This window comes from Xiphophorus hellerii, chromosome 23 (assembly GCF_003331165.1).
Source record: "Xiphophorus hellerii strain 12219 chromosome 23, Xiphophorus_hellerii-4.1, whole genome shotgun sequence".
In the NCBI taxonomy this organism is placed as follows: Eukaryota; Metazoa; Chordata; class Actinopteri; order Cyprinodontiformes; family Poeciliidae; genus Xiphophorus; species Xiphophorus hellerii.
Genome location: NC_045694.1, coordinates 25,108,899 through 25,134,031, shown reverse-complemented (window position 1 = coordinate 25,134,031; position 25,133 = coordinate 25,108,899). Strand labels below are relative to the sequence as shown.

The window sequence follows — 25,133 nt, the reverse complement described above, 5'->3', positions numbered from 1 at the left end:
GCCTCATTTCCAGGAACTTTAAACTATTAAATTAGCTTTCTGAGTGTGGGTATGGAAAAAATTAGCAGAGCAGCAATTTTCTCATAATGATCAAAATAGTTTTACTATAATTGAATGTTTTTTTTCCTCCCTTCTCTATATAATTTTGAGGCGTTGCCCGGTGAAATGTGTCTCTACGTCTCATTATTCCTTCCTAGACACTCTTAAAAACATAGAAGCTTCAGAAATAAAATATAAAATGTTTTGTTCCTTTTTTTTATTTATCCCTCAACCGCTATTAGGATCCTGGTGTCCTCATGGACCCTTTAGATAACATGTAAGTGCTTTGGGGGTGACAGTTAAGGGGTTATATTCTTTATTATTTTAAGAATAGTAAAATTAAAGTTGGATTTTTCAAAAGTTTTCATTGTGAAATTAGTGATACTGCCATAAATGAGTCAATTTTAATCTAGTTTTCAAATAAATGTAGGTCATCGTATGTCCATTTACAAAAAAATAAAATGAAATCAGCCGTACACGAGTTGCTATGACTGGAACATTTAGGTTTTCTTTTGTCAGAATCCCCCCAAAATAACTCTGGGGCTTCTGATGAAGCACAGGTTGGAAGTGGTCCTTCACGAGTCCCGCCCTACCTGCACACACCCTCTCTTTGTCTCACCCGTCCACCCCTCCAGCTGTCTCCCACACTGTCTCTCAGTCAGACTCTCTGATTGCTGATTGGTGCTTCCAGGTGATCTCAGACCTGTTTCCATGCCTCCTGAATATAACTGGATGGCCGAAGCCAAGGAACCCAGCATGGGCAAGAGAGGGAGCAGAGGTATACACGAACACACACACACACACACACACACACCCCCGATAACACACACACACACACACACAGAAAGGGAAGGAAAAACACAGCATTTAACGGCACTGATGTTGCGGGGTCAAAGTGGCGCCATGCTTCGCTCCATGCTCAGCTCAGTTCATCTCAGCTCATCGTCTGGTTTGTCCATGGTGCTTTGGTTGTGTGAGGATACATATCAAACCTGGCATGTATCTCTAAGAGCGACTATTAGACACAAATGCAAGGAAATTGCATTTATACAGCGGCTTGGGGAAGGAGAACGTGACCAATTCTAAGCAGCCTTGCTATTTTGGTGGCGGGGTTCGATCTGTATTCAACGGAGCATCCTCCGCTCTACCTTTAGAAAGTCTATGAATATTATTAAGGTACAGTCCTAATGTACGAGGCTGGCCTTTCTTCTCCTCCTCCTCCTTTTTGTCTCTTTCTGGATGTTCATTTTGAAACTCAGGGCCGGTAAACAAATGAGTTGAGGAGTTTTTATCTGTGCCGGAGCAGAATCAGAGCTCGTGTCACAGGCGAGATTTAGCAATAGAGCCCTGCGTATCAACATAATCACTACAAACAGATTATCGATGTATGTCCCCCAACTGTGATCCCATATCAGCTCTTACTGCTCTGAGGCACTTTCATGCCTTTCCGTTGGGGTTTTATCTGTAAAAGGGGGACCTACATTCAGGCTCAGCTGTTCTTATTCTGTGCCTCGCCCTGGACTCCAAGACGTTATCTTCTCCCTCCGAGGATTTCTCCTCCGTCTTATCCATTGTTCTGACCCAAACCGGCGTCTAATGTCCACGCAAACCCTTGTCCTCTCATTTCCCACAGATTCGGACAACTCGCTGCTGCGGTATCTCAGCGACGACAAGATCCTGGTGATCGAGGAGGAGCCCGAGGGTCCGGGCAGAGAGAGCCGGCGGGATTCCACCAGACGCTCGCGTCGCAAGAGCCGTAATCCCAGCAGCCCCAGCTTTCCGATCAGCCCCTCCATGCTTTCCTCCACCTTACGGCTTGACCAACCACCTGAGCCTCTCCCGGTACGTACAAAGACTCGGAAAACCTTTCAGTCCTGCAATCTGGCTTGGAGAAGTATTTATACTCCTTACATTTCTTTTCCACATTTTGTCACATCAAACACAAATTTAACATATTTACTGCAGTTTTAGTTTTGTTTTTCTGCATTTTCATGTGATAAACCAACAAAGCTGCATGTAAATGTAAAGTTGAAGGAGCATGATTGCTGGTTTTCATTTCATCTGCATTCAGATCTTTTGAGTAAGTGCTGAAAAGGGCCGTCTTTTTCCTGTTCTTTGCAAAAATATGTAAAGCTTTTCATTCCTAATAGGATTTATTTTTTTGAAGTTGACCTGGCCATTGTAACTTGATTTTGCTTTGATGCAAACCTTGTGGTGTGCTAACTTCCTGTCAAATGCGCCACAATCGCCAAAATGAAAGTACTTGCAGGTCAGTTTTCTTTTTCTTTTTTAAATGGTAATATAATATTTTAGATTTTTTTTTTTTTACTTGCACTTTAAGAAAACAAAGTAATCCGATTTTGTATCTGTAAATAATTATATATCCAAGGATGTTTGTCTCAGTAAAACAGAAAAAAAATATTTTCCTAAGTTTTTTTTGAGCTTATTGTTTTCTATGTAGTAGATCTTGAAATGTTTTTTCTACGCTCTACAAAAGTGCAAGATATGAGTCAGTCTTTGTTCAAAACGCTTTCTGTTTTTAGTCATTTTTAATGAATGTGTACATCCAAGTCTGCTGTTGTGGAAATGTCACTGGAGGTTCATGGTGGCAGTTTTAAATTTCAAAAAAGAAGAAAAAACCACCAAAGTTTATTAAAGACAAATATTTTGTGTTGTGCATAATTTCTATTTTAAAACAACTTAAAATTTCAATAGATGCCCATTTGCAATGTCATGGCGGGTTTACAGCTGTCCACTGTGCTTTCCATTTTTGGATAATGGATTGACCAGAACTCTGTGAAATGTTCCAGTCTTAGGATGGATTTTTAAAAAATCTTTAAACTTGTCCATAATTGCATGCCCGACATATCTGCTGTTCCTTGGACTTCATGAAGTCATGATGACGATTTTGTTCTCCAGCAAACCTCTGAGGCTGGAAACAGAACAGATGTGTTTCTTTTTGCTGGGAGGAAATAACACGAAGATGGTCTCTGTTTAGTAATTGTATGACTTTTTAAAGTGGAATCATTTTTATTCAGGGCAGTTAAAGTAAAGGGTACAGAAAACAAGTGCATGCCGCACTTTTCAGATTAGTTCTTGGGAAAAAAAACTCTATTACAAATTCAGTCTACTTTTAAAATTATACGCTGTTTATCACAGAGAATACAACTGAAATATATTGAAGTTTGTGTAAAAGTGAACTAATTTCAACATGTTAAGCTAATTTTAATTTAGAAAACACTGACACACAAAGTTTTATTGTCTGTCACGACTCAGCGGTAAAAATGCGAAGCTTGTTTCTGCAACAACAACAATCATAATTTTGATACTTTAAGTGTTCAGCAGCCATACAATGCAAAATACTTTCTGTTGACACTTACTGATTGACTTTATTAATTTCCAAGAGAGCCGACGTCTCACCCAAAAAATTACTTTTAGGAGTATTTCTACTACTCTGTACTTTTTACTTTGATTTGGGTAATTTCATTATGAAGTAGTTAAACAAACACATTTTAACCAAAAAATTCACCAGAAAACACACCTGCAGATTTTGTTAGTTTCATAAGTTTTTTTATTGAAAGAAACTTGATTTAGTTATTTTTTGTTACTCATTTGAATTATCGTCATTTCCGTCTTTAAGATACCAAAATTTCTTATATTTATATTTTTGTCTGTCTGACTGCGTACTTTTTAAATATTAAATGATTGATAATTTGATCAGTTTCTCAGTACTTAAGTACTTAAGTTTTACTAAATACTTTTTTACTCTTTCTTGAGTAATTTCTTGGACGGATACTTTTTACTTTTACTTGAGTAAAAATGTGTTGAGGTGGTGCTACTCTTACTTGAGTAAAATTCTTTTGGTTACTCTGCACACCTCAATCAAATGTCTGAATTACCTCCACTTCATGGCATCAGGTTTGACAGAAGCCTGGTAATAAGTGAATTATTGGATTCAGGCGCTCTGGAGAGAGAGAATAGAGCTCCAGCTTCAAAAAATGGTGTTAATTTGTGATGCAATCAAATGAAGCTTGTCAAATTTAATTTATTTGTGTTTAACGAGACAATTTAATGAACTTAATACATTTATTTGGATAAACTTAATTTGATTACGTGCAATAAATTAATCAGGACTGGCCCAAGATTTCATGGGGCCTTGAGTAGAATATGATTTAGGGGCCCCTCTCACTACAGCAGCATCGTTGATGGAGCTTCGATACAGATTTAGTGGAATCTGGGAGAGGAGGCCGAGTTTAATAGGTCGAGCTAAAAAGCAATCACTGACAATTGGTTATTATTAGCTGAGACGTATCTGTGGACAAACCGAGCTCGAATGCAAAGATTAATCTCATACCATCAAGTTGTTGCTATGGTAACACAAAAATCAAACTATGAGGATTTACTTTTCTGCATTTTTACAAAGTAAACTAATTAATTAAAAATCTTTTACTTTATCTATGCTGAAACCATAAAAAAAAATAATAATGTTGATCTGAATAAGCAAATTTTAAAATTCTAGGTCTGGGTCAAAAAAAAGAGTCAAGTATACTTTGGATAGAATGAGTAGATTATTTTATGCCCCTTTTATATATTTGTTTATCGCAGCCCCAGGGAGTTACGATAAACATGCTACTGCCTATCATGCAAAAGTACATAAATGATATTTATAAAAAATCAGACTGAAACAAAGTGGTACAGTAGCTTGTTCTCCGTCTTATATATTATATTTTGTTCTATAAAGTCTTGAAGGTCAATACTGAATCTAAAGACACGCCACAGATTTTCAGTTTATTGTGTTTTTATTTTTGTAACCATGTCCTCTCTGATTCAAACTGGAGTCCTCTACCAGAGCTTGAGGGTAGCTCAGTTATTCCTAGGGCTGCTTAGAGAGCTCAGAGGTTGTTCCTGGAATCTGCTGCAGCTTCGAGGTCAAAGGCCAAAGTCCACAGAAAGACCACCGCCAGCTGTAAGGCCGCGACTCTTCACAAATTCTCTGCTTCCTCTTACAGCCCTGGGTATACTTTATGAGCTTCTAGCGTTCTTTGCTCTTCACGTTTTCTGTTTTTACCTAGAGGATAGGTCATTGTGTCTGCAGATAAACACACATTGCCGTTTGTGGACGGGCGTGTGTGTGTGTGTGTTGGGAGTGTTTGTCATGTAGAGGTGACGAAGATAAGTGCTACTTCATGGCCGCCAGTATCATCCGCGATACTGGCGGCCATGACAGTGACATTGAGGCACGCCCCTTTTTGTAGCATTCATATTCTCTCTCACGTACAAGCCAGCACACACACACACCCCAGCACACACACACACTCCAGCACACACCCACACACACAAGCACACACACACACACACACTCCAGCACACAGGAGTGCATTTGTATGCACGGTATGCATCTCACAGCTCATCCTAACTCATCCTAATATCCCCATCTCCTCTGACACACCGGAGTCTAAACAGGAGTTTATCCCGAACAAACACACCTTCACACACACACACACACACACACCCCCGCATACAAAGAGCAGCATCCCTGTGAGTAGGTGTATGACTCAGCATCAGCTAGACCAATTAGAAGCGCGACTGACAGACTGTGCTTTAAACCCGCAGCATGCAAACAAACACGCCGCTTACACAGCCCAGCTCTCGCCAGCCCCGTCTCTAACCCTCTCAGCTGCGTGTTTTTCATGGCTGTGACTCATCTTTGTTCGCCAGCACATGAGGTGTTCTCTCTCTTTTTTCCCCCCCTAACAAGCATATGCCATCTTAACAACCTGCTCGTTTTCACGTTTTCTTTATTTCTTGGTTCCCTACTAATCGTGTCCCCTCCCACGAAATCGGTGCTTTTACGGAAACCGACCCTAAACAAAGCCAGTACAGGCTAATGCGAAATGCAAAGCGTGTGCTGGCTCCAAGTTGCGTGTGTGTGTGTGTGTTTCAAAGTTTTGGCGAAAGTGGCTGGATTAGTGGATGACGGTCCCCTGGACACACTGACTGAGCCGCTTCGCTTTCTAATCAGAAATGATCCCAATCATCTCTTCTCACCTTCGGCTTACGGCGCCCAGTTCCCTCTGCGGCTTCGGATTGATCATCCAAACAGGCCGGCTTGGAATGGAAAAAAAAACATTTAAATGATTGAGAAATACAGTGGATTTTTGCAGAGAGGATTAGCTTAAGGGTTCACAAATGATTAGATTTGTGGTGTTAGGGAATAATTCTTGTAACACCAGGCCTCAGTAAATTATAGTCATCAAGAAATCAAGTCTGTAATCAGGCTAAGAACAGTCTGCTTGGTAATGGAGCCGTTTCTGATTTAGGGGCTTGTGCGGCTACTGTGTCTGTACAAATGTAAATAAATGCTGAATGGCATTTTTAAAGCAAGGTAAGAAATCTTGCTTTAAAAAAAAAAAGTCCATCTCACAGGACAGGACTAGAGGAAAGTTTTTTTTTTTGTTGTTGTTGTTTTTTGGTTGAAATATTCACCAAAAGCAACACAGAGACAGCTTTGCTGTATTTGCTGAGACGTTTCACAACAGGAATATGTTTTTAGCTAAGCCAGTCCATCGTTGTGCTTCTGGAAGGTGACCTTTCACCCCAGTTTCAGGTCGTTTGCAGCCTTTAAGATGTTTTCTTCCAGTACTGCCCTGTGTTTATCTCCCATCAGCTCTGACCAGCTTTCCTGTCCCTGCTGAGAAAAAGCTTCCACATCGTTTGGTTTCTTTCAAATTTGGTTCTCTTCTCTGCAATCTTCCATAAAAGCCACTTTGTACCCAACTAAAAGTTGTGCAATTGACAGATTATCCAAACGGTGTAAAAATAGCAAAGTATTCATTGTCATTTCATTCAGAATAGTTATATATATAATCTTTTATTTAAGCCAAAATATTTCCCATCAACATTATTGTTTCCTTTCGTCGTCGTCGTTTTCCAATGTGGAGACGACAGAGTATCACTAAGAGTTGTAGAACTCAACTCCGGTATTGGTCGTATGCCAATCTTGGATGAGTTTGACTTTTGTTTTTGTTTTGACTTGTCAAGACTGGCAGGCAACTTAAATATGTTTTTATGTCTACACAATGTGCAGAAGGGAAGAAAGAGAGAACGAATACTAGCCACAAAGGGTTTGTTAGCATCATATTAAATCCTACAAATTAAGGATAGTGAGTTTAAAGTCAAGTTTATTTGTATAACACACGTCAGCAACGTCTGTGTATGTATCATTTTCATCTGGTTCAGGAACTATTTTTGATTTAGAAGGAGTATGGGGAAGAGGATTATAGATTATTGAACTATGGGATGGAAAAGAAGTACGATTATGTAAGTCAGACTTCGTCTTACTCCTTTTCAGACTGACAGTCACCGAACAAGTGGTGTATTTGCATGTATTTGAGAATGTATATTTGGTAGTAGGGCGTTGCATTTACACTTAGAAAATATGAAAGTTTTGGGGTGCTGTGGAGGCGCAGGGGCAAAGCACGACCCACGTATTGAGGCCTTAGTCCTCGTGGCGGTGGTCACAGGCTCGATTCCCGGCCTGGCGACATTTGCCGCATGTCTTCCTCCTCTCTCATTACCCTGTTTCCTGCTGAACTACTTTCAAATTAAGACCACTAGAGCCAATAAAACCTTTAAAGAAAACATGAAAGTTTTATTTTTGTTATATTTTGTCTGAAATGAAATTTATCATCATCAGCAGCAACACGGCAATTGAGTGTGATCAAAACTTAATACAGACACCAGTTATGAGACAAGCAACAAACGTTACATTTTGTCACATGCCATCATTAAGAGTAATCAAATACACATCAGATATATTGATCGATGTTCCAGTTATTATTAATCAAAAACAAGTCAGTGTTTCAGCTGTTTTGCAGTTTTCTGAAAGTTTGTTCCAGATTTGTGGTGCACAGAAGCTGAAAGCTGCTTCTCCATGTTTGGTTCTGGTTCTGGGGATGCAGAGCAGAACCAGAACCAGAAGACCTGAGGGGTCTGGAGGGTTGATACAACAGCAGATCCTTGATGTATTGTGGTGCTAAACCGTTCAGTGATTTATAAACTAACAACAATATTTTTTTAAGTTTATTCTCTGAGCCAGTGGAAGGACTGCAAATACTTTTGGCAACAAAGTGGATGTGAAGTTGTAAGACTCACTTCAGCTTCAATTAAATACTGGCTAATGCAACAGTATGAAAACATTTCTGTTCCCCCCCCTCATTTTTCCACTGAGGCACAGAAATATTCCTTAAAAACACTTCAACATTTGAGTAGAAATGCAAGACAATCGTCAAAATATGAAGCTCAGAACATCTTCAGAAATCAGAGCATTTATGTTCACTCTTTTTAGATATTTAACTTTTTAAGACAGAAAACGGCAAAAAATGACACCGTAAACAAAAACGTCTCTAATTTACGATAAAATACCGTAAATTTTACGGATTTCTTGTACAGTGTTCAGTTTGTGTTACTGACTGGTCTGAAACATTTTTCATGTGGGAAGGTGAAGATGTGCATTTATGTTGCTTCCAGCTTTCTAATGGGTCCCCTTTCCTTCTCCGTCTTCCAGCGGGGTGCAGACACGCTGCGAGCAGACACGACCGACAGGTGAGTTCCCCCACATGCCTGCGATTGGTGAAGTGTTCGGTCACGAGCTATTTGTGGTCAAATCGAATCCTATCAATCCTCCTGCAGGTACTCTGGTACAGGAAGCTCAGGAGCCGCCTCCATGAGGAAGGTAGGAGGAGCTGGTGTTTTGTTTGTTTTATTGTCTCGGACACTGGCACATCTCAGTCCATAAAGAACAAAATAGCGTTTTTTTTCTCAAGTACGTTCTCGTTTCGATTTCCCTCGTTTTGCTAAAGCATCACAGGCTTCACTCGCATCGACAATCTCCACAGCAGCCGCATCGGCTGTTACACGAAAACCAGTTTTGTAGAAATAATAGCCGAACCCCCAGCCGTGCATGAACAGAGGACATTTCTAAGAATAAACGGGGACTGTAAGGACTGTAATGATGGAATCAAACAGAGCAATCAATCGAGGTAAATAGATTTCCATATTTAGGCTGTCGTGACTCAGGAGCTGCTGCAGCCACCAGCCCGAACCTTTCCTCCAAAGCGCTGCGACTCAGTTTGGTTCAATTTAAACAGAAATCAGGAACCGTTTCAGGGTTGTTGTTTTTTTACAGACAAACATTCTCGCACAAATTAGAATGAAATAAAGTTAAAATAATACACCATAAAACTCATATTTTAACTGTTTATTTGTTTTCAGAAGGTAGATCTCCGGTAATAAGTCTTACTTATTCCTTAACGGTATTTGAAATATCTTGGGTAGGGGTAAACCATAGTTTTTCTGGGATTTTACATTTCCCCAGTCATTTCTTTTAATTAAAATGTTACCTATATTATGTGTAGTCCATGTGTTTTTCTACTCACTTTAAAGTCTGTTTGTCAAGCAGGCAACTGCGAAATTGCTCAAAGAAATGAGAGTCATGCTTAGCTTTTAAGAAAGCAATTTATATTCCTTTCTGAGATATATTTGTATCTCAGTTTTAGAATTTGAATGATAAAATCTCATTTTCACCAGGTTAAAAAAATAAACATAATCACACCACAAATTTAACCATATTCTTCTTTATTAAATAAAGCTGAAGCCAAACTGGAAAATGTAAAGAGCAACTAAATACAGATACAACCATATAATAATAATAAATGGTTGCATTCATATGTGTGCTTACATACAATAATAAAGGGTCAAAATAATTTTATTGGTCACTGATTATTGTCAATTTGCTTAGTAACCTCATGTTTATGCACTATATTACATTGACCATAATAAATGATAAATATTTACATAATTTTTTTTTTTGCAAAGAAATATAATAAAGAATAGATTAATAATCGAATGGCCTCCACATTATTCAACACCCCAAGAAGTTAAAATCAAAAGCAATCCATAACAATTTGCCTGTTGGTCTGTTTAAATCCCAAATGCTTGATTTCCTTCAAAGTGCATTGTTTTATTATCAAGATGTTTCATTTGATAAACGCGCTAGCTAAACATGTACTTTTGATCGCATAGAATAGTTGTGCAGCAATTTCATTCCGTTAGAATATTTATTTCTCCTTTTCAGTCATACAGCAGTTCAGACAAGTTTACCCTCCCAATATGGCGGCACCATTCACTTCTGAAAATGCTACGTCTAGCTGCTAGCTCAGCAAATTATGCTTCTAATCCAGCAGAGAAACAAAACATCAACAAAGGCCCAGTGACCGTAAAAACAGGGAGCCTATTCAAAGTTTGGTACAACTTTAAGCAAAAAAAAAAAGTACATATTTTTACGCTTGAAGGTTTTTAATAGGTAATATCTGTTAGAAGATTGTCTTTTGGCAGAAAACATGGAGGTTTGAAAAAAAAAAAAGGAGCCAGTTAAACCAAAATGGAAACTTAAAAGCACAGAGCAAATATAGTTAGCATAGCACAAAACCTTCACTCCAATAGTTAGCTTTAGCATATTTTGGTACTCTTACATTTTCCTTACTGCTTTCAGTCTGTTTTTATTGAGAATGTATTAATATGTAAAAAGCTACGGTTAGAGTAAAAGGGTTTAGCTGGTGGGCTAAACCTGTTCCTGATGCTTTTACGTGAGATTCCAGCTAATGTGGCTAGCTACCACAAAAGTGGCATGTTCAATAAAATGTAAAAAAAATAAATAAATAAGTAAGCCATTTAAATCAAAACGCAAATGGAAAAGAGCGAGCTTAAAATGGAGAGTAAATGGGCTGCTCTAAATTTTTGCCTTTGTCCGTTATTATTAAGCCTGAACTTTGCTAACACCTTTCTCTCTCCTCGTTTCAGTCTTTCCATTACACGTCTTTAAGAACAAAAACCAAAAAGAGAAGTAAAGGTAAGTATGTCATTGTTTCTTCCTTTATTTGTCATATATTTAGTAATTTTTAATAACATACAGCGAAACATTTTTTTGTTTTTGTGAATTCTGCCTGAGAGTTGAACAAATGCTTCATCTGAAACTGTTTCTCAGCGATGAGTCACCGAATGACAAGGCTTGAAATAATATTAAAAGGCCATCAGCTCTGACATCTGCAGTTTATATATATATATATATATATATTTGGAAAGTCCTGATGTACTTTACTGGATGAAAATAGATGAAAGACAAACTCACACATAAGAGACACAAAAGACTCCGTGTTATCTTGCTCCCATTTTGTCCTTTATTTGACTCTCAGTAATTAATGATTTGCTTTTTTTTTTTTTTTTTTGGCCAGTCTCCATTTGTCACTGTCTCGGGTGTAATGTGCTCCGAATATAATAAAGTTGCAAAACCACTTCTGCGGCTGACACTTTTTTTTGTTTTTTTTTTTGCCTCCTGACCCAGGTTCCCTCACCAGTGCCAGTCGAAGGAGAATCTCCTGTAAGGATTTGGGCCACGGCGACTGCGAGGGCTGGCTGTGGAAGAAGAAGGACGCTAAAGGCTATTTCACCCAAAAATGGAGGAAGTACTGGTTCATCCTCAAAGAATCTTGCCTTTACTGGTACACCAACCAAAACGTAAGACATTTACGTCAATAGTCGTTTAGCTTCTCTGTCTCCTTTCTGATACATTTTCAAGCCATGAAAGGGTTGAACACGTTTTTTGTTTTTTTTCCTTATTGCTCAGAAGATGTAAACGGGATCCGACTGTTTTCATGCGCCAGCCTGCTTCAATGTTGGTACTGCTGATAAAAGGAGTGCAAAAAGCCTAAAGATAACTCCATCTTTTATTGCGTCATGATAACATCACTGGAAATTTGTGAGATATTTAAGGTTCAACTTGAGTGCCATCACGGCATTAAGAAAAAGAGGATCATGTTTTTTTTTAATCTGTGATTTCTAAGTTGATGACCGTGTCTAGACACTTTGGTTTAGCAACACACGATTTGCTGTTCCAGCAGGTTATGAATATGAAGTGACTACTGGACGGAGGGCCCGTATTTCTCTTGCCACAATGCACAAACTGTATGGAGGCAAAAGAGGTGAAAAGAATAAGAGCGTCATCCTTTACAAGCCAATTCCATACCAGCTGGTAGGCAGGCAAACTTCTGCTTTTACATCAAAATCATAAACATGAAGCTTATTCTTCTTATCGGGGTTTTAACTTTAGTCAGATTAGACTACGACTGAGCTGGTCATCAACAATTAACTCTCCAGGCGGCTCAAGTGTGAAACAAAGACTGGATACTTTGAAAAGCTTTCTCTTCCATAGATCCCGGGAACCTCATGAACTCTTTGAAATACCAGGAGATTTTCAATAAAAGCTGGTGGTCTCTAACAGTAAGCTAATAAAGACCACCCAAAAATGGGACCAAGTTAACATAGACCCAAACTCAGCTCTGTTTCCTCTGCCATCTGAGTCCGTAGTCCTAAATCCTGTAGGAAACCTGTTGAGTGAAAGAGCACAGCTAGTGAGCTAAGGAGAAATAAACAAGTACAACAGCCAGAGGTTCATTCCTCTGTGTGATCCAACCACTTGGAGCCTTACTGAAGATTAAGCAACTCCTTGTGTCCAGAAGCAGGTTGTGCAATGTGTTTACAGCATTGAAATCAACAGTTGTGACAAGCATTATTTTGAGAAAAACATTAATTTCTCAATGTGGGAGTTATTTTTTTCCCCCTCACTGAATAAAGTTTTATTTGACTTAAAGCTACTTTCTTTCTAAATTTGTTGACTAAATAAGGAGTATAGCTTCAGGCTTTTTACATACCTTTAGAAAACATAGATTCCTATGAATAAAGACGGTCCGTTATTTCATGTTTACACGATGATTAATGATATTTACTTCATGTATTGCAGATTTCTGATAACAAAGTTGGTTACATGTTTTTTTTTTAAATCACATTCTGCATGCTTTTATGTTTCCATTTGGATCTCAGCTGCTTGTGAAAACAGCCTGAGCGCTTAAAAAATAAAAATCACCCAGCCGTTAAAAGTCAAAATCAGCGGGCATTGCACCGTTACCTAGCAACCCAAATGTAGCACCAGTCAGCTGGCTTTACCTCTGCACGCGCTGTACAATGGCCGCTGGAAAAGGCAGGTAATTAGTTGCTGACCTACCATTTAGAAAACACTTGCTGCATACTTGTTGGTTGAGCAGCAGGCTCTACTTTTGCTTTTCAAAGATGTATGGCCGTATAGTTGCGAATCTGTTCGCAGCCATTTTTGCGTGCGAGTGTAAACGTTGAGTTTGGGGGGGCGGGGCAAGCAGCAGCTTATTTGGATTTAAAGTGACAAGATGCCCCAAAACAGCAACTTCTGAAAGGAGATAAAAATAGGCAGAACTGACTACATCTAAAATATATCAAACATGTTTTGTATAGCGCATAGACCTGTCCTAACCTGATGAAAAAGAAGCATACACAGTAGGTTACCTTTAAACTTTTGAAGCTTTGCATGAACACCGTTTTATGCAAGACTGCTTTTCATGACTAAAACATCACTTTTATGTAACATTTGTGTTGCCCTAAGTGATAATGAACATTCGGGTGACGATATTATCAGTTTTAATTTCAAAGTAAATTAAATGTAGCCCACTTAAGAGAACCACAGCTTGGTTTTTTAATGCTAAGTGTGTCTTAGTAAACCATCCCTGCCAACGTAAACAGCAGCTCTTGTTTTCATGCACTCCACGTCGCCGATCGTATCCTCTGTAAAATTGGTACATCAGTGTGCCTGACATTTTGTTCTCTGTGTGGATGATGTACCGCCGCTCTCCATCTGTCTCCGCCCGCAGGATGAGAAGGCTGAGGGCTTCATCAGCCTCCCCGAGTTCAGAATAGACCGAGCCATAGAGTGCAGGCGGAAATTGTGAGTCTCCCCTTCACATGTCGCCAGAATTACTAATCAAGCACATTTGCTCTCACCCACACAACGTGAACGCACACAAACGCGCCGTGCATGCTGGAAAAAAAAAACAAGGGGTGGGGGAAGAAGGAGAAGAAGAAGAAAAAAAAGCTAATCAGACTCCTTCTCTCTGGCTGACTGCAGCGCCTTCAAAGCCTGTCACCCCAAAATCAAGAGCTTCTTCTTCGCCACAGATTGTCTCGAGGAGATGAACAGGTGAGCTTCATCTTTGCGTGTGTGTGTGTGTGTGTATGTGTGTGTGTGTGTGTTGGGGTGAACAGCAGTCAGAGATCAGGGACGCCACGTGTCATGTTTATGAATATTTTAGCCGAGTAAAACAAGTTTACACAGGGCAGCGGCCCACCAACGCCACACTGCGCATGAATAAGACATGATCCTGGTCTTCTGTTGATAAACGTAAGAGCTGGGAACACATGTGACTGAAGGGGTGTGTGTGTGTGTGTGTATCTATGAGTCACGTGTGTGCATCTGAGAGGGAGATTGTAATGATATTTGCAGGAGTGCCATCTGATGAGCTCTAATTATCTACACCTCCCCTGAATGACATGTGGAGATAATTGGAGGATCGTAATTAAGCAGCTATATTTGACTTCTGTGCAGCATTTTGTTGGTTCGTGTGGTTGCCAGTGTGGTTGCAGGCACTTTCACAAGTTTTCTGTGCGAGAACACGGATGTCTCTGTAAGAAATGAAAGTTGTTTGAATGTCATCGCAGCTTTTTTTTTAGTTCTTACCAAACTAAAACTAAATATAGACTCTGTTTTGCGGAGCTGAAGCAGTCGAGGTTTGATGAATTTGAAAACAGTTTCACGTTTCCTGGGAAGAAGTCAGGACCCGTTTAGGGGTCGCAGGGGGTTGTGAGGAGCCAAGCAGGTTAGTGGTGCTAATTTTCTAAAACCAGAAAAAGAGCTTTTGTTTCCACAACACAGGAAACTCAAAAAACTAACGCAGAGCCAAACTACCAACTTTCAACAGCGGATTTGTGAAATCTTTTTTTGAAATCCCACCAGAGATTTTCGACAGAGTTTTTGTCGGGTGACTGACGTCTACTTGAGTATCATCCAAGACCATTTCTAAAACCAAACCCAGCAGGATTTTCGGATTTGCTTGGGACCAGATCTGTTTGACAGTCCAGTGACATTCAAACTAAAGTTTCCTCACAGACATCATGAACTCTCTGACGTTGGACTGGATCCATCTTGACCGTCACACACTCCACGTTTCCAATGCCAAAGAAATCTAGTGTCTGCTGTTGAGTTTGTAATCATTTTCTACTTTGCTTAAGGCAGAAGTTTTAAACATTTCAGAAATGTCTCTTGACAAAACTATAAAATTTCTAATAGGCAAAGGTCTTCTCTTTAAAGCACCCATGATGCAACTAATGAGGCTCCTGGGAGTTGTAATCAGGTTTACCAGCCTGATTTCCAATATTTCTGCTCCAATAAAGAGTTCTATTGAATAACTTTGAGAGTGTAATATTTATGAAACTGTTAAGTTTGGATTTGGATGAGATTCTTGAGATATTAGATTATATTTAACTAAACTGTTCTTCCATTTATTTTAGCGCCTGCACAGTCCAGGTTTTGGCCAGTAGTAAAGTGATGAAATGAGAAAAAAAAATTCAGGAATGTGAATACTTGAACATTTTTGCGACCTTACTCAGGCCTGTCCAAATAATACATTTTGTTGGACGATAAATTGTCCCAGTAATTATCGCGATAAACGTTAATATTGTTGTTTTGAGACCATTTTCAAGTAATATAACAAGAATGGCACAACAACGCACTCTCTCTGTGACTAATAAACTTTAATTTTGTAAAGAACACTCCACACTGGAACTGGAAGATCTTTTAAATCTCCAAAATGAAGCTCAACCAAACAATAAATAAAACATGTATGAAATGATTTCAGATTTAATCATCAGAATGGAAATGATCGAGGTCATGTTAATTTATATCTCAATTAATTCATTAACTGCTTACTGCGACAGGCTCAACCACAGGTTTCTGTGGAGGGACACAGGGGCATGATGGGACATGGAGTGAAGACAAATTGGTGTCCGTGGCTTAGAGGAAGTCGGACCTTTCCTTCCTGATTTTACTTTTCCCTTTCTGAAATGATTACGAATGTTTGGGAAGCACCTCAGGAGGAAGAAGTCTGCTTGTTCATGGTGATCTGTATCTATTATCAAATTCACTACCTCTGATTGGTCCATAGCCACCCATTCTTCATTCTCTCTCCTTCCTTCTGCACTCCATTTTCATTTTTTTTAATTCCTGCCTTTACATCCGCTGTAAGTCTGCTTGCTTCTTGCAGGTGGATGAACCGGCTGGGCTTAGCTGCTATTGGCTACACACCTGACGATAAGGTGCCACGCCCCGATGAAGGTGCGTCTATAAAAAAAAATAAGCTGCTCCTTTCCTTCCTGCTGGTGAATTCACATGCCTGCGATCCGTTTGTGTTTGTCCTCACATCAGACTACTGGAGCGAGAGCGATCAAGACGAGGTTGACGGATCGATGACACTCAAACAGGAGGGGCCCTCGTCCCTCTGTGATACTTACCACCGCACGCCATCTGTGAGTAACGCAGCCTCTCATTCAGGCCCACTCGACATTCTCTCCGCAGCGTTTCATTCTGATGGAATATTTTATTCCTAAAAGCCCCACAGTTTTCAGAGCTGCACACAGCAGAGCTCTCAGCATTAATAAAGCATCAGAGTGGGAGACTATCTGGTTCTTTAAGCAGCAAAGATCACAGTCACGCTGCCAGAATGTTTACCCTGTCTGACCTCTAGGTGGCAGTAGGCCGCGCTGCTCATGACATCTTCGCTGGAGCGGAGGCTCGTGATGTTTTACATGCTGGCTGTCATGAATGTAGACGAGTAAAGGCCACATGTGTCGCATGTCAATGCTGTGGGTGACGTTTCTGTCTACAAAACAACGATCCAAAGTCGAGCTGTATTAGCATATCGTCCAAAACTGAATTCTGCAAAGCTTCATTTATGTTTGTAAGCAGGTGAAGTCAGATGTTTACACACACCGTATAAAGAGACACACAGCCTCTCTTCCCCACTGTATGATATTAAGTCAGACTAAACATCCCTTATATGCCAGAAAAATTTAAAAAGCTGAATTTTTTTTTTTTTACATAATTTTTGCTTTACTTTCTTCAAAATCAAAAGTTTACATACAGTACGTCTACTATATGTAAACAGTAAATGTTTACAGTAAACATCTACTTTATATAAGCATACAGTAAATAGGTATGTTAGCTTTAAATATGTATGTATTCCAACACCATTGTTCTTATTTTGATTAATTTTTAACTGCTGTTTTATCACACCTAGAATTTATTTAGTATTAGTTTTTTTCCCCCTAAAAATTCAGCTTCCAATCATTCTCCAAACCTAACTTGCTGCTCACAGTAACGTTCTGACAGATCGTTCCTTCTGGGTATCTTCTCTAGTTTGTCATGGCTGCACCATGATTACTCAAACTAAAACCATTCAGCAGTCATGTCAATCTTTTTTTTTTTGTGTACTTACACCTCTATCATTTCATTGCTTTTTTTGCTCTCTTATTTTGGTGTATTTCTGCCTTTTCTTCTCTCCGTCCTCGCCCACCTGGTCTTGCTCTGCTCGTCTCCTGTCTTTGTCTGTCCGTGCTCACACACCACACCCGCTTGGTAACATTTTCCTCCCGCTCGCTCCGTCACACCTGATCCCCACTCAGGCCAACCTCCTCCACAGTTACGACCAGTTGCCCCGCTCGTTGAGCTCCATGAGTCTCCTGCGCTCCACTCCATCCCCTCTCCCCAAAAGTGCCTCCACCTCCCCGATTCCTCCACAGATGGTCTCTTCCACCTCCCCTCTCCCTCTCCAGGTGAATTCCTCCAGCCCTTTCCCGGAGTCCAAGCACGGTCGACATTTCTCGAGCGAGTCCACGCACTCTCACTCTTCGGCCGAGGACCAGCGCGGAGACGGCATGGGCATGGGGACGGGCACGGGCAGCACCAGCACCCACTCGTCCAGCTGCCGCTCGTCCCACCGCGAGCGCCGCTCCTGGCAGGACCTCATCGAGACCCCGCTGACCAGCGCGGGGCTTCACTTCCTGCAGACGGCGCCGGGGGAGAGCGACTACGGCGGCCTGATTGGGGGAATGGCCGGAGAGATGGGGTACTACGGCGGGCTGGGCAGGCAGGGAATGTCCCCGGAGAGGCGCCGGCAAGCGACGCTACCCGTACGGAGACACCATGCGGCGGAGAGGGACAGGGAGCGGGACGGGCCCTTCCCGCTGGAGCGAGGGCCGTACACACACAACCACACGCACCGACGCTCCCACAAGCAGCGGAGCCAGAGTCTACCCAGGAACAGAGATCCAATCCTGGGGAAATTTCTGCACAGTGCGGCTCATATGGAGGAAAGGAGTGAGGATGAGGAGGCAGAGGGCTCAGCTGCAGACATGCTGGAGGCAGAGGATGGTAAGAAGACGAACTCGCCTGTTCCATTTTGGTTCATGTTGTATCGTACATGTGATAAACGTGGAAGGATTTACATTATCTAACCTATACATCTCTAGAAAATGTAAACATGTTAAATAAAATGACATTTTTCTAAACTGTGTATTTACAGGGCACTGCAATATTTGATTGTGTCTTAAAAATCTTACTTGTGAAGTACTGGAACAATAGTTTTCTTACCTTGTACAAAAAGTCTTTACGATCGATGGCTGCTATCCATTGAAGTCTTCTTTCCTCTTCAAAAGGTTTACAATAAAAATAAGTTTGGTTTACATCCTTGTGTGTTTATTCAGCTGAAACAACGCATAGGTTGTTTTGACGTCCGTCACGACGAAGTGGGTCGCTTCCTGGAGACAGTGACGTTGCTTGGAAAGGGTCAAAAGCAGTGACCCTTAATTTGCTGTCTTCAGTTTTATACTGGTCTGAATCTCACTAATCTCACTTCCTGCCCTCTGGGTTTTCCAGACCTGCGGGATTTCAGAATGGACAGCAGAGAAAGGAGAGTGTCGGAGGGAAGGGAACGACGGATTTCAGACGGACGCGACCCTGAGCCTCTGGACGGGCTAGAGCAGCTCTACCGGGCCCTGGAGCAAGCCAACGTGAACGCTCTGGGGGACCCCAGGCCCTGCAGCAAACAGGAGCTGCGACGCTGTTTCACCCAGAGAGTCAGGGACCCCCTGCTCAACGACCGGCTGCACCGGGTCCGAGCCCTCCGCAGCACTTTGAAGGTACCGTCGCCAAATCCGTCACGCCTTATTATTCTAGAAGGACCCACCGATGAAGTTTTATTTAAGACAGATGCTGATGACGATTATTTTGACGTCAGTATAACCAGTCGATTTGCTTTTTCTTCCTTCATTTACAAATAAAAAAAGACAAAAGCCTCAATTTAGACAGCATGATAACAAACAATGTACAACATTCAAATGTAGGATTTCCCCCAGGAAACTTGCTAAGCTCAGTAGTAGGGATGCTTGGGCAGTCTGCCAGTGACTCACCATGCTTTTAGATTAAAAAATGTGGCCGTTATGGTGGCGCAGGGGTTAAGCACAACCCACATAAGGAGGCCTTAGTTCTCGATGTGGATGTCGCAGGTTTGATTCCCGGCCTGCTGACCTTCGCTGCATGTCTTCCCTTTCTCTCATTATCCTACTTTCCTGTCACAGCACTTTCAAGTAATAGCCACCAGAGCCAAAAACAAACAAACAAGGAAAAATGTTAACAGGAAATTTGATAATATGACTTGGAATGGATAATGTGTTATTGGAAGTCGTTAGCTGCGCTTCCATTACAAATGTGCGCAAAACTTTGTCGATAATCGGCTAATGTTGAAAAGACACAAATTTACAATTGCTGTGTTTACATTAAATAAGAAATTAAACTCACACGTGAATAAAATCATGTTGTAGCCATCATCCTCCTACCGCTTCCAGCCGTTTTTTCCGCCAGTAGTAACATCTGGTTGTCGATCATACGACTCGCAGGATGTAAAAAAATGTTTCCATTTCAGTTTTGCGGAATACACTACTTTCAATACAGCCCCCAAAACAAATCACCTCATGCTAGCGTAAAAATGCTAGGAAAAAATTTACAATTTCTCAAAATTGCCGTTCTCCCATTAAGCAAATTTATCTTCATAATTCCAATTATATGGTCAATGGAAACGCAGCTGCTGTTGACAATATTTAAGCATCCAACTATGAAGTGTTAAGTCTCGGCTTGTTCTTAAAGCGAGCTTTGGTCACTATCAGGTCCGACCTAAGGCACAAGTCGAATGATAAATCTATTAAATCTGATTCAGGGCGTGCCGTGGTGGCGTAGTGGTTGGCGCGACCCATATTTGGAGGCCTTGAGTCCTCGACGCGGCCGTCGCGGGTTCGACTCCCGGACCCGACGACATTTGCCGCATGTCTTCCCCCCTCTCCTTCCCTGTTTCCTGTCAGCCTACTATCATATAAGGGACACTAGAGCCCACAAAAAAAATAAAATAAAAATAAATAAATCTGATTCAATGACTTCATCTAAAAAGCTTTAAATAGTTTTACATTTCAAGACGAGTTCCATCTTGTTGGTGTCTCTTTGGTCCTGCAGGCCAAAGAGTCTGAGCTGGAAGTGATCTGCGCCCTTCTCGAGGACCCCACGCTCTGCTCCCAGACCTTCAGAGAGTGGAAGCAGTGGCACAGCGAGCTCTACGCCGAAATCTGCCAGCTCAGCCCCGGCACCAATGGCCAGGACGACCTGTCCCCGATGGGCGCGCCCCTCATGACCCACACGCACTCCTTCATCGAGACGCACGTGTGAGGTGTGCGGCACGGGGCAGCCGACGCGCGAAACCCCAACTCTCGGCCCGGCGAGCCTCCCGTTGTCCCGTCACGACTCCGAGCGCGCACTCACACACAAACACGGGGACAGACTTTGTAAGATGTGTAAATATCACAGAAGGGGGGGGGGGAGCAGTCTGAGAGGTGCGTGGATGAACTTTTGATAATCACGAGGACCCTCCCCCCACACAGGGTGCCTATTGCATGCCTGAACAGAAAGCATTAATCTTCCTTTGTCTATGGAACTCACCTAAAGTCCACACGCTTGTCGAGCAAAACAGGAAAACAAAAAAAAGGGAGACTTTGAGCCCATGTTTTGTTTCTTTGTGTTTTTTTTGTTTGTTTTTGTTGTCAATGTTAGAGGACGGGGGGAGGCTATGTAGCAGCAATACAGACGAGAAACCTTTTCACCACAGCACTGTACTTTTCTACTGACGAACTTTGCACCCAGAGCCACCAGTTCTCCCCCTTTCTCTAAAAATTGTTTTCTTTACTTCTCATTGCATATCTCGTTGATTTACAGGGAAACCGCTGTTATTTCAGGCTGATCTCTCGTGGGAAATTGTGAGAACAGGAATAAATATAGAAACGCCGTTTCTATATTTATTTATTTATTTTTTTTTAAAGCTGTTTCTCTGGGAACCCATGAAATTAAGCATCAAGCAACAACTGTGCCGGCCACAAAGCACGCTCCTTTAAACTGTGAAGTGTTCAGACGTCCTTGCAGAAGGAGGCTCCTCTGTTCAAATGCAATCCCGTTTTTTTTTTTTTGCACCTTCTGATTTCTTTGTTCTCCTTCTTCTCCCCCTCTTCTCCCTATCTAGTAGTTCTCAAAAAGACTTGTGTAAATGTGAATACTGATGTAAATGTTTGAGTTCCACTACCACTGTGATACGCTTCTAGAGGTAGCGGAGAGAGACGGTGTTTCTATTAGTGTGGGTGCAAGACTACTTTTGTTTTTCTTTTTCCTTTTCTTTTTTTTTTACCTTTTGTTTTTTGTTTTTTTTCCACTCAATGCAAGAGCAAAGGAGTTCTCTTTTCAAAGAAGTCACTCACTACAAAGAATGCACTTTCTGTATCTCTGTGTCCCATCGGCTGCATCACAGGGTCTCCGTCCCATCGGCCTCCTTCCCATTGCTGTTCAGATATCAGGTAAAAAGCGTTTGCCGTCTCATTTGCTAACGATTCGTGTACAGTCTGCAGATATATTTAAGCCTAGAGGAGAATATATAAATCTATTTACGTTTTTGTGTCATAGATATAATGTAAAGTAAGATGTATTCTATGCCAAGGTTTTTTGCAGTGCCCCGCCCTCCACCCTCCTCTTTACACAGGGCGCTCGGCAGCGGTCGTACCGGCTCGGCTCACAGCTGGTCCATTTCTCTGCGATGCGTTGCATGAGAAAAGGCCTGGAACTGGTCAGAGTGGGACAGGGTAAAAATACTGTGGATTATTTTTCTTCCTTTTTTATTTATTAGTCTTGTAGCGCATGGTACATGCAAAAAGTTACGTTTTTTGTTGTTTTTTTTAATAGCGTATATTTTCAAAATCTTTCTTTCATTGCATACGATTTAAAGACACACACTGTACATCCGAAGGTGATGTTTCTTTTTGCTGCTCAGCTCTTTTGTAATGCAGTTGTTGAATTTCGTACTCAAGTGAACGGTTTCAGTTTGTTGTTTTTTGCTTCGTCTGCAGTGTCTCCTGGAAGTATTCACACCCCATGAACATACTCTGGATTTGTCTCATTAATTCCTCAGACTTCGCTGTATTTAATTAGGATTTTATGTAACAGAGCCAGGGCCGGATTTAAAAGGATGCGGGCCCCTGGGCCGGAGCCCGTTTTGGTGCCAAATCCACCACAAATAAACTCTTCTACTAATGCAAATACACTAATACATTAATAGGTATTATAGGTAAGTCCTATAAACAGGCGGGTATGAATTGATGCATGGTAGGTTTAATACATCCGCTGAGCAGTAATCCCATGTTATTCTCCCCTAAATACAAAGCTCCATAACTTTAAGCTTTTCACATACTTAATTATTGTTTAGAGTCATAAACAAAACCCAAATATTAATACAATTCACCTCATTTTGGTCTTTGAATTTCATATAAAGTACAATGGAAAACATGCATTTAATAAAAGAAAAGAAAAGTCTGTGGGGTCCCCCAAAAATTGGGACCCTGTTCTATTTTTAATCCCTCTGTCGCTTAAAAGAAATAGTTGAATATAGTTTTCATTCTTCTTTTTTTTTTTTACAAATAAAATCTAGAAAAACACTGCATGCTTTTGTGTTCGTCCCTCATAAGTCAACACTTTGCCACAGTTTCACCATGAGGTCTGTTGGGCAGGACTCTTCTGGATCTTGAGATAAATATGTTTCATATCATCGTCATTTACCACAGGCCTCTCCGCTGCTTCCTCTATCAACGCTCTCCTCGCCGGCCGTGTCTCGGTGGCTTTGCAGTTCTGCTACGCGAGTTAAAAACTAACCCAGCTTTTAACTTCTCCTGCACTTTATTTCTGGCCTCTCTGCTGTGTTTCTTAGTCTTTATCAGGCATTTTGTTCATTCATTTTCCCTAATAAACCTCTGAACAGATTGGATTATTTTTTTTAGGCCTGTCAGAGCAAAGTTTTATTTGTAATATATTTTCATACCAGGCAACGTTTTTGCTGGAAGGGCATCTATTATGCGAAATTCCCGTTTTGCATAATGCAAATTTTTGTACTTCCATTCGGGTCTCTGCTGCTTCTAAAAAAAAGAAAGAAAATGAAACAACCCAAGCACTGTAAAAAGAAAAATACCCAGCCTTTTTTGGGGCGGGCAATTTCTGGAAAATAACTTCCCGATAGTTAAGGCCACATGTGGCGGCAGCCTCAGTCAGCTGGTTTTACCGCTGTATGCGCTGTACAATGGCTGCTGGAAAACATGCTGAGTTGGGCTTATTTGGATTTAAAGTGACAGGACGCCATAGAACAGCTCAAAATCCAGAGAACAGAGCAGACTAAAATCTCATTATCTAAATGTTTTGTGTAGCCCATAGACCTATCATAACTCACAATAGGTCACCTTTAACTTTAGACTATACATTTGAGTTGAACTATTCCACAAAAAACCTGGTGAAATGCTTTAAATGTATATTGTTATTGACTGTAATGTCAAATATATGTGCAAACACAGCATAGGAAGGTTCATGGGGTGTTATTACTTTTACGAGACACTTCAAAAAACGTTTTTAGGTTTCTGTCTCTAGAGACATTAGTGCAGTTACCTAGGAATCCCTGTGAGGAAGTGGCTGATACTGGCTGGTGACGGACTACCACACTGGAATGGTCTGTACCAATCGCTTCATCTGCAACTTCAGGCCAAGGACTCAATGGTGCCCCCTAGTGTCCAAGACTCTGAACAATGTGTAGCACCGGCTGCATCCAGCACTAACTACCGTGTGTCCTGATCTTGGTTTTTTTTTTTTTCTGTCGGCCTTGAGTGGATTTCTTTCGTCATGTAACACTGAAGTGAAATATCCAACGCATCCGCAGCTCATGTTTTCCAACGGTTAATTTCAAGAGTGCCACAAAGAAACTTAACGATGCAAGCACTTTCCCTGTGCCTCCCAAAACCCTCTCTTTGACAGCAAAGGTCTCTCACCACACCAGTGTTGCTCGCACACACACACACACACACACACACACACACACACACACACCCCACACACGCCTGCGGCCGTCGAACAAGCTGCGATGCAGTTTCACGCTCTTCGATTTGTCGTACGAAGTCTTCTCTCTCCAGCTCAAACTGTAGACATACTGTAGATGAAGGAGTTCTGAGAGCGGTTTGCTTGTACACACTGACTGTGTTGCCCCTCCCGGATTTTGATTTTTTTAAGGTATTTATTTTTGTTTTGTGCGTGTGTGCGTGTGTGTGTGTGTGTGTGTGTAGACCTGCAGAAACAGGCTGAAAAGGGAGATTCCACTGTGTGTTCTTTCAGGGGTGTACACCTTATGGTACATTGCACAGGTGTGTAAGATGTAAGTTGCACTGCGACATTAAAAAAAAAGGAACATATTGCTCTTTTTCAAGGATAATATTAGCTTACTGTTATTCTGTACATTCAACTGACTAAAGATATTAAAAAGAAAGAAAAATGACATTTATTCTTCCTAAAGTAGCCTTTTTTGATTTCATATATATGAAAGTACATAAATATATATAAATATAAATATATATATATATATTACAGAAAATACAGATTGTAAACCTAAGTTGTTAAACTTTGACTTCAATAAACTGAATCCTCTGCACTATGAGCTGCTGTTTCTTTCTGT

At 41.0% G+C, this 25,133-nt stretch overlaps 1 protein-coding gene across 2 annotated transcripts in view; it reads left to right on the top strand.

Annotated features, from left to right (window-relative positions):
• Positions 1-24,327, top strand: part of LOC116714237 (connector enhancer of kinase suppressor of ras 2) — an 83,555-nt gene extending 59,228 nt beyond the window's left edge. Inside the window, exons 12-24 of one of the 2 annotated variants that reach the window (XM_032554658.1) lie at positions 731-817; positions 1,673-1,881; positions 8,606-8,643; positions 8,731-8,773; positions 10,900-10,948; positions 11,441-11,613; positions 13,833-13,906; positions 14,087-14,158; positions 16,278-16,348; positions 16,439-16,539; positions 17,845-18,442; positions 18,947-19,209; positions 20,573-24,327. In XM_032554658.1, the coding sequence (XP_032410549.1) occupies positions 731-817; positions 1,673-1,881; positions 8,606-8,643; positions 8,731-8,773; positions 10,900-10,948; positions 11,441-11,613; positions 13,833-13,906; positions 14,087-14,158; positions 16,278-16,348; positions 16,439-16,539; positions 17,845-18,442; positions 18,947-19,209; positions 20,573-20,782 (1,988 nt within the window). In that variant the 3' untranslated portion in view covers positions 20,783-24,327. The remainder of the gene's footprint in view (positions 1-730; positions 818-1,672; positions 1,882-8,605; positions 8,644-8,730; positions 8,774-10,899; positions 10,949-11,440; positions 11,614-13,832; positions 13,907-14,086; positions 14,159-16,277; positions 16,349-16,438; positions 16,540-17,844; positions 18,443-18,946; positions 19,210-20,572) is intronic. The other variant, XM_032554659.1, reaches the window with a different exon arrangement.
• The last annotated feature ends 806 nt before the right edge of the window (positions 24,328-25,133 follow it).